A 15,675-nucleotide genomic window follows, 5' to 3' on the forward strand; every position below is an offset into this window, starting at 1 on the left:
AAAGTTTAACAAGGCATTAAACAATAAAAACAGGAGCCCGTTTCTGTAAAAATACAACATACATAAACATAAATATATACCTTTCCCTCTCTCGTGAAAAGATACGCAAGAGATATTGTGATTAAGGGGCAAAATTAATTTAAAAAATAAAATTTAAAATGTAATCTTTTACACTGCCAAAGACCTGAGCCAAAGGCAGATGCTTAACTGACTGAGACACCCAGGTGCCCCGTCATTGCCAACATTTTCAATAATGAAAATGTCCTGCTGCTTATGTAGTCAGAAAAAAGTATTCTTGTTTAGCTTTAAAGAGATGACTAGGCTAAAGTTATACCAACCCAGTAAGGAAAATTTTTACAGACAGAAGGGATTAGTTGCCTTCTGAGATGGTAAGATCCTCTACAAAAAATGACCAGGCAGAGACTTAATAGGAATTGAATATGAAAGACACCTGTACTGGGTCAAGAAGATAGTCTTTCCACTCAGAGATTTTGTTGGGCTGTTAACATCAAATTAATGTCAATTCTATCCCTACTTTGACCAATTTACAAAGACCTGAAAAGCTTATTTCTTAATTTTCCCTGAACATTTAAAGTTATCTGTTTTTAAAGGTACTTACTTTGATTTATTATATTCAAATTCTATGTGTAGACAATCTTCAATGCCCACTTCCATCTTAATAGAATTGTTAACGTCAGGGTATGTGGCAAGCTGGTGAACAATAAGATCATATTCTTTTATCAAATCTGTCAGTCTTCTTACTATTGTCACTTTAAGAAAATACCTACAAAGTCAACAGAGAGAGAAGTTAAATCTCCTATGATAAATTTTAGTGTTTTAAATAAGCAAACATTAACTGCAACTCCAGCTTTCTCCCTCCCGATCCTTTGGGATCAACTACTTCATGAAAGAGTTCTAATCTTTAAACGCCCCCACCATCAAAAAAAAAAAAAAAAAATACAAAGTGCAATTTTAAGAAGAGCGTATGTACTTTTTAGATGCATTTGAAGTGCTATGGTCATGCCTTCCTGAGGAAATCTCTATCACTTCTTACCATATACCAAATGAGATTTGCTGGGAAACTAATGGATTTTGACGTAATTCTGTTTACAAGACAAAAGGAAGTACCTAGGGGATGAGTCATACAAAGGAAGTATATTACTAAAACTTCCCATGATGGCGTTCTCTAAATCTATGATAGAAGGCTCTTATTACCTCAGGTGAACATTAGCTATACAAAACAAAATATTTGGCAGAATTCTTAAAAATCTGAAGTCCATCAGTCCAGAATTATAATGAGAAGTTCTAATAAGACATTCAATAGTAGCCATTACTTTCTGGTTTTGACACCATCTACAGTTGTTAATACACATTCATACCTCAAGCGGACATTGGCACCGATGTAAGATTCATATGGCTTTTCAACTTGCATAAATTCAAAATCATAACTTCTGCTCTGAGTCAATTCTCCAGGCAAGGCTAGTTCTTTGACTAGGTTTACAAATTCATGAGTATTACTCTTGTCATTGAAAAGTTCTACAAAATTTTAAAAAGCAAAAAAGACCAATTACAATTAATATCTATTTCATTAAAACCCAAACTTCTACCTCCAAAGCAAATAATTTTTACCAAAAGAATTAGCTGGATTTGTCTCTAATATACTACACCTATGATATAAATTCCATTATCTTCCTCATTATGCTCCACCGAGGCACAAAAATATTCAAGCCACACAGCACAATGAAAATTTCTATTATAAAAGATGTATTCATTCCTTTAATGTAGTTAGGGCTTGCCCAAAATGAAGCTACTTTAACAGACACATTTCCAGCAATTATTTGAACTTCCTCCCTTCAAGGCAAAAACCATTTGTTGTTTTGCTTTAGTTAGGCAAATATATTACTTTGATTAATACTATAATATACAAAAGACTTATCAACTACAGTGAATTAGTATAGCTTGCCCCTCAACTATAATCTCATCTAGAATAAACACATAAACACGTATCTACTGATTCCAATTTTGATACTTTAAAAATGTATAGTACATCTTAGAAAGCTAGATTTAAAACCTAGCTACATATACTATATTAGAAAGACCCATTTTCTTTTCTGTTTTTCAATCTGTAGTACCAAAAGATTTATACAGTTTAACTCCTACTAAACCAAGAATGCCTCTGAAATATATGTGTGGAAATGTACACAAGCTGATCTACGTCAAGTAGAAATTACACCTTTCCTTTTCACATGGAATTTTTTGACAGGTGAGTCTGGCTACAAGCACACACTAGGTTAGGAAGACAAATGGCATGGGTAATTAGAAAGTGAAGGATGAGGTGACACTGGTAATTGTAAAGCTGGTGAAAAATGTAGGCAGATGGAAATTTCACTGAGTCAACTAATTTACTTGAATTCTTTTTCAAGGCTCGTAATTTACATAACTCCTTTCATTTTTAGTAATTAAGTTTAATAACAAATAAAGGCAGGATGAGTCAAGTATCATTTAATACAATTCAAAGAAACATGATTTAATGTTTATAAAATAAATCTTCTCTTTTATTATGTAAAATCGATTCCTTCCTTCCACGAAGCTGATCTCTATAATTCAAGATTTTAAGTGCCAAATCCAACCCTTTCAAACTCAGTTATCATTTAAAAAAAAAAAAAAAAAAAAGTAATACTATTTTAAAACTCACCAATTTGACCTACAAATTCAATTCTAATTCCTTGGTGCTCTAGCCTCTTTCCAGGTTGCTTAAAGGCTAGGTTTACCTGCCAAAACATGAAATTGTAAAAGATGTTAACAATCCTTTGAGTGGGCCTACTAATAGATTCCTTCCAGATGAATACAATATATAAGTATTTCAGGTATTCATTTCTTAAGTTTGAGACACCACCACATACCTAGATCATTACGACTTTACAGCACCAGAGAAGGTATAACTTACTCGTATACAATCACTTATACATACGCTTAAAAGCACTTGCTTTGTTAGGAAGGAATCCTTTATAAATTGGAGAACTATAAAGACTCAAATCAAAAAAAGGGGGAAATTTGCAATCAGTCAAATGTGTTTTCTGGTCAAATAGTTAAACAATTCTATACAACAGCATTTAATGTAAGGTAATCACTACTAATTTCAAGAAGTTACCTAAAAGATCACTTTCAGCTCTTTTTAACCAAAAATATATTATTAGAATTCCTTTTTTATGTATTATTAATAATTCTTAACCTTAAAAGCAATGTTTATTCCCCTGAATCTGCTACTCACTCTAAAAACAGAATGTCTAAAGATTGAAATTTTGAATATGATTTATCTTACATATTTTTGAAGTAAAATATATAACCTTGAAATCCTAAATTCACATCTGCCAAATGGAAGCCTTAATTTTGTAAATTTTAATTTTATAAATTTTTTAATTTGACAAAATATCTATAAAGTACATACATATTAAAAAATTTTTCCAAATGTTTAAGATTAGCTAACATACAAAAAAGCATACTTCCAGATTTATTCTTTACTATAAGAAATAATGTTAACATGACTCTTAAAAGCTTTTTTAAATAATGCTTCTCAAAAGGTAACAGTAATCAAGTGCCAATAAAAACAGAAATCCAATTACTTCTGTTTGTAAACTATATTAACTAAAATATTCACTTTTCTATATCTTCCAGAATGAGTTAGTTACTTGCCTTCCAAATTAATATCTCAGAGAAAGAAGTAAATAATTAAATAAATTGCGGTAGGTACATCATATAATGGAATATTATTAAAGTTTAAAAATAATAAGATCAAAGAATTTTTAATGATGTGGGAAGATGTGCATGATATGTTACATGAAGAAAGCATGGTCAAATTGTATACAAGCATAATGCCAATTACATTTTTTTAAATTACACAAAAGAAATACTCTTAAAGCAGTTACTTCTGGGATGTATAATTATGAGTAATTTTGTTTTCTTCTTTGTAGTTTTCAAAGGTTTGGTTTTTTTTTTTTATAATAGGCAAATAATACTTTCAAATTCAGAAAAATACCCATTTTAAAGGAAAAAAAAGTATACTTAGAGGCTTCACATACAATAACAAGTAGAATTTTAGGTTTGAACCACAAATAATACAAGCCTAACTCCCAATTATTTCACAAGTCAGGCAGTAATTACAGCTATTCTCTAATTTACACTAATAAAGCACATAAAAACAGAACGCTTTTTAAAATGTCTATTTGGCAACAGATTTGGGGAATATTTTCATTGGAACATGGCTGTGTCTGACATTTTTAAATTTGCAGTTCTTCAAAAAACACTTTGAAACCATACTATTAAGATAGAAATTTAAAGCTATTCCATTTTTCTATCAAATTGCCTAAACTCTGAAATTGTCCTTAGTCTCCCACTGATGTCAAAACACAGTTGCTTTTAAGCCTAAAGCAAGATATTCTAGAATCTGAAGGATCGAGTTGGAAGGCATAATGAAGCATTTTTATTTAAAAACTGTTCTGCAAGGGAACATAGAAATATAAGTGAAACTATGATTGTGAACTTAAGTTAAAGAACTTTAATACCGTTATACTTTCGTAACTTTTATTATAATTTCAAACTTATAGTTTCATGAACAGCACAAGAAAATCCCACATATCCTTTATTCAGATTGTGTTTATATTTTGTCCCATATGATTTATCATCTTTTTTCTTTATATATAGACATGCATGCATACATATACAACTTTTTTTTCCACAGTTGCGAGTAAATTGGAGACATCGTGCTCCTCTACCCATGAACACTTCATGTGTTCCATAAGAAAATAATCTCTTAATCGCAGTGCAATTATCAAAATCAGGAAACCTAAAACTCCATAGTTTATATTCAAATCCCAACAACTATCCCAATAATGTACTTTACACCATTTTTCCTCCTATCCAGGCTCCAATCCAGGATCACATTACATATAGTTATGTCTCTTTAGTCTCCTTTGATCTCAAACATTCCTCAGTCATTGCCTTTCTTTTTTTTTTGAGAGTGCATACGCAAGCAGGTGGGGAGGGGCAGAGGGAGAGAATCTCAAGCAGGCTCTAGGCTCAGCACAGAGCCTGCCATGGGGCCTGCCAGGGAGCTAAATCCTGACTCTCAGGACCCAAAGATCATGACTTGAGCCAAAGTCAAGAATCGGATGCTTAACCAACTGAGCCACCCAGGCGCTCCCAGTTATTGCCTTTCTTGACTTTGATGTTTTTTAAGAATACAGGTCACTTATTTTGTAGAACAACCCTCAATTTGGGTTTGTTTGATGTTTTATCACAGTTAGACTCAGCTTATGCATTCTTGCCAAGAATACCACAGAAATGAAGTTGTGTCCTCCTCAGTGTATCTTATTAGGAAGTACATCATGCCAAGTGGTAATTTTAACTTTGATCACTTAGTCAAGGTGAGCTACCAGGTTTCTCCAATTTAAAGTTACTATTTTTTCCCTTTGCTATTAATAAATAATTTGAGAAATGTGAGACTATGTATACCTGTTTAAAAGGCCATGAAAACAAAACATAGGAAACTATATATAAAATATATTCACTGCTCTAACAAGCCAATCTCAAAGCTCATTCTTCAGCATATAATATTCTGTAGATGTCTCAAATAATGCCGTCTTCAGGAGCTGTTTAAGGAATAAAATTCATCTACCCTGCATTTAAGACAAATATCTATCAATGTATATACACCATTTATAGTATCTTACAGTGAATTACCAAGGTATCTGCACTTTATTGTTGCTGGATATTGTGGTTATCCAAAATTAATTTCCAACTGCTGCCAGAAGAATGTGGTCCATATTCATGTTGATGAAAGATACTGCAACAATATTCTTTGTTTAAACAATTAACCTGTAAAGCCCTACAATCTCAGAATAAACATATGCCTTTGTTCACTTTTGTAACAAGGAATACAGAGTTCACTACAGGTGGCTTGGCACCGGCACCACCACTTCAAGACAATTTACTTATAACTGATCAATCTAAAAGAACCTTAAGGAATTACACCTTATGAACCCACCACAAATATACCCAAATTGCTATCAAATTTTTCACAATTATTGTGCCTCACTAATTAAACACGCAATCAGTAAGACTCTCTCAAAATTATCCAGAAGGTATACTGATACAAGCTATATTTCAAAAATAGGAAACCTAGCTCAAATATATTCTTAAAGCATAAAAAAATTAGGATACAGTCCAACTGTTCTAGACTTAAGAAAGAATTGTCACTTGAACATGAACCAAAGCAGTAAATATTCTACACAAGGATTAAAAAAAATCTGAGTAAGTACCTTTTAAGAATTTCTCTATTTATCTTGTAATAATCAACATAGTCCCACTCGTCTTAAGAAATGCTTCAAAAATGGGACACCTGAGTGGCTCAGTCGGTTAAGTGTCTGCCTTCAGCTCAGGTCATGATCCCAGGGTCCCAGGATTAAGCCCTGCATTGGGCTCCCTGCTCAGGGGAGAGTCTGCTTCTCCCTCTCCCTTTGCCCCCCAACCCCACTCATTGCTCACGCTCTCTCTCAAATGAATAAATCTTTAAAAAAAAAAAAAAAGAAAGAAATTATTCCAAAACTCTCCAAAAAACTTTAAACAGCAATTAATTTTAACTTTAAAAAGTATATGCTACAAGAGTCCCCAACAGTCCCCAAACAATTCAATGGGGAATGAATATTCTTTTTAACAATAGTGCTGGCACAACTGAATATCAACATACAAAAGAATAAAGCCGGATCCCTACCTCACACCATATACAAATATTAACTTGAAATGGATCAAAGACCTAAATGTAAGAGGTACAATTACAAAATTCTCAGAAGAAAACAGGGGAGTAAATCTTCACTGCTTTGGATGGACAATGGTTTCTTAAGATAACACCAATGCATGAGCAACCAAACAAAAAAATAGATAAATTGGGACTTAATCAAAATTTAAAACTTTAGTGCTTCAAAGAGACCATAAAGAAAGTGAAGACAAGAAGGAAGGAAGGAAGGAAGGAAGGAAGGAAGGAAGGAAGGAAGGAGACAGTTCAGAGAACAGAAGAAAATATTTGTGAAATATACTGATAATGGACTTGCATCAAGCACATAGAAAGAACTCTTCCAACTCACAATAAAAAGACAACCAAATAAAAAAACGTGAAAGTATACGAACAGACTTTTCTCCAAAGACTTCTTCAGCAATCAGCATGTGAAAAGATGCTCAGTATTAGTCATTAAGGAAATGCAAACCAAAACCACAATGAGATACCACTTCATATCCACTAAAATGGCCATAATAAAAAATATAGACAATATTAAGTGCTGCCAAGAAACTGGAGAAACTGGAACCCACATACATTGCTGGAAAGAATGTAAAACAGTGCAGCTGCTTTGGAAAAGACTGGCAGTTCCTCTAAAAGTTAAACACAAAGTTAACATGTGACCCAGCAATTCCACTCCTACATATACACCCAAGAGAAATGAAAACACATATTCACACAAAAACCTGTGCACAAATGTCTTCTTAATAGTCAAAAAGTAGAAACCCAACTGCCTGCAACTGATGAACAGATAAAGGAAATGTGGTATATCCATATTCCACATGGATATGTATTGGAATATTAGTTAATCATAAAAAATGATGGTTTGAGACATACTACATGAACAAACCTTGAAAACATTATGCTAAAGGAAATAAGTTAGACACAAAAGGACAAATATTATATGACCACCTTTAAGAAATAACTAGAACAGTCAAATTTACAGAAAAACAAAGTGGACCAGAGGTACCCAGGGACTGGGAGAAAAAGGAAATGGGCATTATTTAACAGGTACAAAGTTTCTGTGTGGGGTGATGAACAAATTTTGGAAATAGTGGTGGTGGTTGTAAAACCCTGTGAATGTAATTAATGCCACTGAATTGTACACCTAAAAATGGTTAAAATGGCAAATTTTATTATACATATTTTTTACCAATTTTTTAAAAAGGAATGAACCTTTAAAGCATCACACTAAGTGAAAGGAGCCAGGCATAAAAGGCTATATATTGTAGGATTCCATTTATATAAAATGTCCAGAATAGACCAATCCTTAGAGAAAGAATCAGATTTGTAGATTAGTGGTTGCTAGGTGTCTCAGTTCATTCAGGCTGCTGTCACAAAATACTGCAGACAGGGTGGCTTATAAACAACAGAAATTTATTGCTCACAGTTCAGGAGGCCAGGAAGTTGAAGATCAATGTGCCAGGAGATTTGGTGAGAGCTCTCTTTCTGTTCACAGATGGACTATCTTTTCACTGTGCTCTTACAAGGCTGAAGATATAAGGGATATAAGAGCACTAATCCCATTCATGAGGACTCTATCCTCATGACCTAATCATATCCCAAAGGTCCCATCTCCAAATACCAACATACTGAGGATTAGGTTTCAACACATAAATTTTATGAGGGCATAAATATTCAGTCTATGGCACTAAGGAAGTGAATGCTAATGGTATGGTGTTTCTTTTGGGGTGATGAAAATGTTACGGAATTACTGGTGACAGCTGTATAATTCTGCAAATATAATAAAAACACTGACTTGTATTTTTAATAGTCTGAATTTCTTGGTATATGAATTATACTCAATAGGCTATTTTTTTTTTAAAGAAAAGAAAATAAATGTTGCAAATACACCAATGGAACAGAACAGAGAGGTTGAAAAAAAACCACACAACCTCCGTTTATGACAATAGTGATATTGCAGTGCAGTGAAGGAAAGGATAAATGCTCTGTTAGTGAGATAGCCAGAAGGGAGTAAAAAAAAAACTAGGCTTAACTCCTAGGTCGCAAAGACAAAAGCAACTCCAAGCAAACTGAGGATCTAAATGTGAAGTATAAAATAAAAAAATTTACAGGAGAAAGAACAAGAGAATATCTTCGTGCCCATAAGGTAGGCAAAGATTTCTTAAAAGGATACAAAACACACTAACAAAAAGGAAACACAGCATTTATCATGTATTAAAATTAAGAACTATTTAACAAAAGACACTAGTAATATAGTGAAAAGTCACAGCAGAAAGTGAGAGAAAATATTTACAACACATATACAAAGGACTCTACATTGAGAAGCATAAAAGCCCCTTATCAAGAACACACACACAAAATATTACACATCAGTAAGAACAAAAGTCAATTGAGTAGAAAAACTGAGTAGAAAAACCCAAAAACTTGAATAGGCACTTCATAACAGAGATCAAATGACCAATAAGTCTATGAAAGGCTGCTCAACTTCAATGGACGTCAGGAAAATAAAAATTAATACCATGTAACAACCAAGAGAATGAAACCATAAGAAGAAAAGCCATAGACTAAGAGAAATTTTTGAAGAAGACACATCTAGTAAAGGACAGTTATCCAAAACATACAAAGAACTCTTAAAACCCAACAAAAAAACAAACAATCCAATTAAAAAGTAGGCAGAAGATCTGAACAGGCACCTCACTAAAGAAGATATACACTTGGCAAATAAACATAGAAAAGATGTTCAACGTATTATCAACTATACACCTATTAAAATGGACCAAATCCAGAACATTGACAACACCAAATGTTGGCAAGGATGTGGAGGAACAGGAACTCTCATTCACTGCTGAAGGAATGCCAAATAGCAGCAATACACCAGAAGACAGTCTGGCAGTTTCTTACAGAGCTAAAGATAGGCTTACCATACAATCCAGCAAGCACACTCCTAGGTATTCATCCAAATGGGTTGAAAATTTATGCCTATACAAAAACCTGCACAAAGACGTTTATAGCAGCTTCATCCGTAATTGCCAAAACTTGGAAGCAACCAAGATGTTCCTCAGTAGGTGAATGGACAAATAAACTGTGGTACATCCTGATAATGGAATATTACTCAACTCTAATGAGCTATAAACCTGTAAAGACACAGCTGAACCTTAAATGTATATTTCTAAGTGAAAGAAGCCAATATGAAGAGGCTAGATACTGTATGATTCCAACTACATGACATTCCGCAAAAAGCAAAACTATGGAAACAATATAAAAGTCAGTGGTTTGGCAGGCAAGATGGGAGAGATGAATCGGCAGAACAAAGAGGATTTTTAGGGTAATGAAAATACTCTATGATACTATAATGATGGACATATGTCACACATTCATCCAAACCCACAGAATAACAACACCAAGAGTGAATGAACCCTCCAGTAAACTATGAACTGGGTGATTATGATGTGTCCATTCTAGGTTCACACTTGGTAAAAACTGGGCCATTCTGGCGAATGACGTCGATAATGGGAGAGGCTATGCTTGTGTAGGGGAAGGAGGCATATAGGAAATACCTGTACTTCCCTTTCAATTTTGTTATAAACCTAAAACTGATCTAAAAAAATAATTCTTAAAAAAAAAGACCTGGAAAAAAAGTGCGCAGACAGAAATTCACATGTCAAGAATATCATAAAAGGAATTTATTCTTGCTTTGGTTGGGATGTCAGACTCTCAGAACTTCAAAATTATATCTAAGGTATGAAGGATTTTTATGCAGAGACACTATCATGCAAAACCAAGTCTGGAAACCAATTATTCAGTCCAACTTCTTAATTTTAAAGTGAGATCCAGAAAGTTAAATGACTGCCGAGAGCTACCTACCAAGACAGTGGTAAAGTCAAGACTAGATCTTCCAACTCTAACCCAATGATCTTTTTATTATACTCAGATATTTCAGAAAGCCTAGACTTGTTCTTAGTGAACATGAGGGGTCACAGATAACCAATGCTTGTTTTCTTCTCTTTCTCTTAAGCTTTCTTTTCAAATTACTCATAAGTTACCTATTTAATAACCTATTCTAAAGTTATGCCAGGAATCAATATTAACAGCAGTTACAACACTTGCAAAAAAGAGAAAACCAAATATCATGTACCCCCCGATAAAAAAACACACCGCCACATATACTCTTGCCAAAAGAATTGAACTTGACTCTGATTAAGCTTCTAGATCCAGCTATCAATTTACAGGCAACAACTGTATCATAAGTATGCAATCACAGAGAACTCTATAATTCAAGTGTCCCAGGTTCTTCAAAGTATAAGAAAAGAAAGGCATGAAGAGGGAATCTGAGATTAAGAGAGATTTAAAAGCCATATTAATCTTTTTAAGGGAGCAAGACTAAACAATTAAGAAACACAAGGAATTTTATGATTATAAAAGTCAGCATAGCAGTTTCTTTTGAGAGGAAGAGGCTATGTTTGGGATCAGACACAGGGGTAGCTGGCAAAGTTTTCCTTCTTGACTTGCATAGTGATTACAAGAAAACATGCCTTATGATTATTTATTTGTTTTGTGGTTTTCAATATGTGTTTTATTTTACAATAAAAGGTTAAAAATGAAAAAATCTCAGGTCAATAAATAATCAGGTTACAGATAGTTATCTTTTGAGCAACAGAAAATACTTACCTATAAAAGATTTATAATTTTTTAAAATGTAATCTATAGTTATTGATTAGGACTACATATGACCTCTAGCAATTCTGAAGGCACACTATTTTCTATAAACCACACTGAAGTAGCTTTTATTCCCTTTACTCCCCTTTTATTCCCATCTTCCTTTATTTGTCCTATAAACATCAGCCATGAACTCCTAACTAGCCCAGATGACATAAGATCACTTTAAACCAGACAATGACTGTTTCCTACAAGACTTAAAAACAAAAAAGGGGCACCTGGCTGGCTCAGTCAGTAGGGCACATGACTTTTTCTTTTTTAAAGTGGGCTCCATGCCTGGCCCAACGCCAGACTTAAACTCACCACCCCTAGATCAAGACCTGAGCTGGGATCAAGAGTCAGATGCCCAACCAACTGAGCCACCCAGGCACCCCTAGAGCACTGGACTCTTAATCTCAGTCAGGGTCATGAGTTCAAGCCCTATGTTTGGCTTGGAGCCTACTTAAAAAAAAAAATTATGATTAATGAGTATTAATCATATTTGCTAAGGTGCAAGATTACTTTTATACATCACTTGATAAGGAAAGGGGGAAAAGCAAAACTTTACAGAAGGGCTCACAAAATGTACCTGACCATACACAGATACATTCCAAATGTACATTAAGCCCTTTACAGAGTGCCAAGAAATGAGATCAACAGACACAATGATAATAGCGCAGACATATGTAAAAAAAAAAATTATGATTAATGAGTATTAATCATATTTGCTAAGGTGCAAGATTACTTTTATACATCACTTGATAAGGAAAGGGGGAAAAGCAAAACTTTACAGAAGGGCTCACAAAATGTACCTGACCATACACAGATACATTCCAAATGTACATTAAGCCCTTTACAGAGTGCCAAGAAATGAGATCAACAGACACAATGATAATAGCGCAGACATATAAGCTATCAAGAATGAGAAAGAAACATTTAAAGGTATACTAAAGAGTTAACTCCAATCTCTGTAACTCAATTTAATGTAAAAGGAGAAACAAACTGAGTGGATCGTAGCCCCACTGAAGAAAGTGAAGCAAAACAGACACATAGTCACAAACACAAAATTCTGCTTGCAACTTGAGATTCTGCCCCTGTAACCCTTCCAGTTTAAGAATCTTTCCTGTAGGGGCGCCTGGGTGGCACAGCGGTTAAGCATCTGCCTTCGGCTCAGGGCGTGATCCCGGCGCTATGGGATCGAGCCCCACATCAGGCTCCTCCGCTATGAGCCTGCTTCTTCCTCTCCCACTCCCCCTGCTTGTGTTCCCTCTCTCGCTGGCTGTCTCTGTCTCTGTCAAATAAATAAATAAAAAATCTTTAAAAAAAAAAAAAAAGAATCTTTCCTGTAAATGCTCTAAAGAATCAAGGATTTTAGGTGACCTTCTAAAAAAACTTCCCATCTCTAACAAAGTCATTCAAATTTAGAAACAGTACAGACAACTTTGATGACTAATTCTAATCTCCTACAACTAGGTATTTCTTACAAATGAAAGAATTACCTTTCCTGAAACAGATTCTCCATCATAGAAAAGATAATGTTTTTCTACTTTGCCATCTTCAGTCTTCATTTCGGCCATTTTCCTGGTTTCCCCATCATTAAGGACAACATCGATCTCACAAATGGGTCCAAAAAAGCCTCCAAGAAAACTCTGAAATAAAAGGAAAATGCTCATAATTATGTTTTGTAATTACATTTTGTAATTCAAATCTAATGATCTCTGACCTAGTTAGTATGCAAATCTGCAAGTACAACATCGAAATAAGAACTTATATCAAATTCTACATCAAAACTAAACAAATTTAGCATAACAATGTACATACAGCTAATACTGTACTGTACATTAAAATTTAAGAGGACAAATTCATATTGTATGTTTTTTACCACAGTTTTTTAAAAGACAAAAAGAAAACTAAAATTTAAACATGCTATAATTTCAATCATTTCCATAGGTAACCACTATATATAATCAATTACTACCATATACCAGAAACCTAGAAAATTAATTCTTAACACCTGGATTTGAAAAGTTACCTTTAGTTATACTTCTATGTTGTTATGTCATATGCAGAACTCATACAATCCAAATTATGTGTACAAATCCAAATGAATTATTACAATGTATATTTACTTTAAAATGTACTGCTAGATAGGTCTGAACAGGATGTGTTACATTGTATAAACCTTTGGAATAAAACTGGCTCTAATGGAGGGGACTAAATTTCTGTGAATTTTTCCAAAGAAAATGTGTAAGCCTTGTTATGTAAATCCTGAATATGACAGAAATATAAGGGACAAAGATGAACTGTTTATGAATGCCAATACACTAGTTGGTAATAATATGGAATCCATTAGTAATTCCAATATCAGATACAGTTGTGGATCATTTTCGTCACTAAAGCAAGCTAGTCTTCTAGCCTTTTTTAAAATTTACGTCAACAGTCTTCTACGCTGTCATCCTACATCCCTTCTTAGTCTCCCCTACACAACCATAGTAATCTCTTAAAAACATAAACCTGATCATTTTCTGTTTAAATTCCTTCAGTGGGCTGTTAAGAGTATAAATTGGAACAACTACTTTACAAAACAGTTGGTCAGGCTAAAGATACACATATCCCATGACCCAGCAATTATACCCTTAGATATCTACCCTAAAGAGAAACTCTTACACACATGAACCAGGGAAAAAATATAAAAATGTTAATAATATCATTGTTCATAAAGCCCCAAATAGGAAACAATCCAAATATCCATCAACAAAAGAATGGACACATAAATTTCATTCTACATTCATACAGTAGGCAAAGGAATAAGACACAACTATACACAAGGATAACTTTCACACATACTATATAATTCCGTTTATTAAAAAGCCAAAAACACATAATGTACAGTATAGCATCAGAAGTCAGGAAGTGGTTAGAAGAAAGCATAGAGGGAGTTTCTGGGGTGCTAATTATGTTGTTGTTTTTATCTGAGCACTTCACACACAGATTTGCTCACTTTGTGAAAATATATCAAGCTATACACTTAATTTGTGCACTTTTCTGTACTTCAATGAAATGTTATTTTAAACACACGCATGCGCACACACACACACTGTATTCCCTAACATAGCCTACATATATCTAGTTCTATCCATCTCTCCAGCCACACCAGCTTCAAGTTATTTATCCAAGTTAATCAAATTCGCCAGGTCCCTTCTTGTCCTAGACCAAGTATCCTTAACCTAACTAATTCAGCCTCTGAGTCTCAGTCTGACTCATTGCCATAAAGAGGCCTCCCATACCTTCCTAAACTGAAACTAGAGTCACCAAATTTAGGCCTCACAACACCGTGTAGTTTTATTACTTCATTATTTGTTATAACGTGTACTTATTCAACACGTGAATCCCTGACTGAACTGTAAACTCCCTGAGAACAGATAGTTTATCCTTTGCTCATCACTTAAGACATAGTAGCTACGGTAGGGTGTGGCATTTAGTAGAAAGCATTCAAATACCTATTGAATGTTAAATTAATTTTGAATAAAACACATACTGTCCTGATAATAAAAAAACAAATGGATACACAAAAGAAGTGAGTTAAATCTGGAATATTCGGAAAGACAAGACCTCCCCCAGGAAGTTAGCTTTGGTGCAGTAGCTAAGTCTAGAGCAAGAAACTTGCATCAGGCCTCAGTTCTGTCCTCAGGTGGCAGAGTAACAGCAAGCAGGCTAATGATCCTCTTAAAACTCTGCAGGTCACAGGGTGATACCATGATCAAAGGAGACAGTGTTTTCCTTAATTCTGGGCTTGCTTTTTTGTTATTATTAATCCTATAATAACAAAAAGATTATAATTTCAAGAAATCGACTCAGAGAATTGCCAGATTTGTACTTTTGACATACTACAAAGACACAAACAGCATTTTTTCCTTTCAACAATGTTTTAATCTTTTCTGGCAATATTATGAATAACAAAGTCAATTTTAACCAGAAAATTAATTTTAATCAGAAAACTATTCTGAACTTAGAATGAAAAACATCAATGATAGGTCACATGCAATGCCCCTTCCCAGTTAGCTTTCATACTCCAAGTTTTACACTCAAAACTTGCTCAAAATGGTGTATTTTTTCCTAAGGGCTACAGGCATGAGAATGGACAGCAGCTCAAAATCAGGCTGCTGATATTTACTAATTCTCAACTA

The 15,675-nt window shown here is 34.0% G+C and overlaps 1 protein-coding gene across 2 annotated transcripts in view; it reads right to left on the bottom strand.

The window, feature by feature from the left end:
- Positions 1 to 15,675, bottom strand: part of VPS26A (VPS26 retromer complex component A) — a 36,286-nt gene that overhangs the window by 17,282 nt on the left and 3,329 nt on the right. Inside the window, exons 2-5 of one of the 2 annotated variants that reach the window (XM_026504357.4) lie at positions 12,988 to 13,137; positions 2,696 to 2,771; positions 1,380 to 1,536; positions 620 to 784 (exon numbers count right to left, since the gene is read on the bottom strand). In XM_026504357.4, the coding sequence (XP_026360142.1) occupies positions 620 to 784; positions 1,380 to 1,536; positions 2,696 to 2,771; positions 12,988 to 13,137 (548 nt within the window). Of the gene's footprint in view, positions 1 to 619; positions 785 to 1,379; positions 1,537 to 2,695; positions 2,772 to 12,987; positions 13,138 to 15,675 lie in introns of those variants that run through there. The other variant, XM_026504358.4, reaches the window with a different exon arrangement.

Source organism: Ursus arctos, unplaced genomic scaffold (assembly GCF_023065955.2).
Source record: "Ursus arctos isolate Adak ecotype North America unplaced genomic scaffold, UrsArc2.0 scaffold_7, whole genome shotgun sequence".
Classification (NCBI taxonomy): domain Eukaryota; kingdom Metazoa; phylum Chordata; class Mammalia; order Carnivora; family Ursidae; genus Ursus; species Ursus arctos.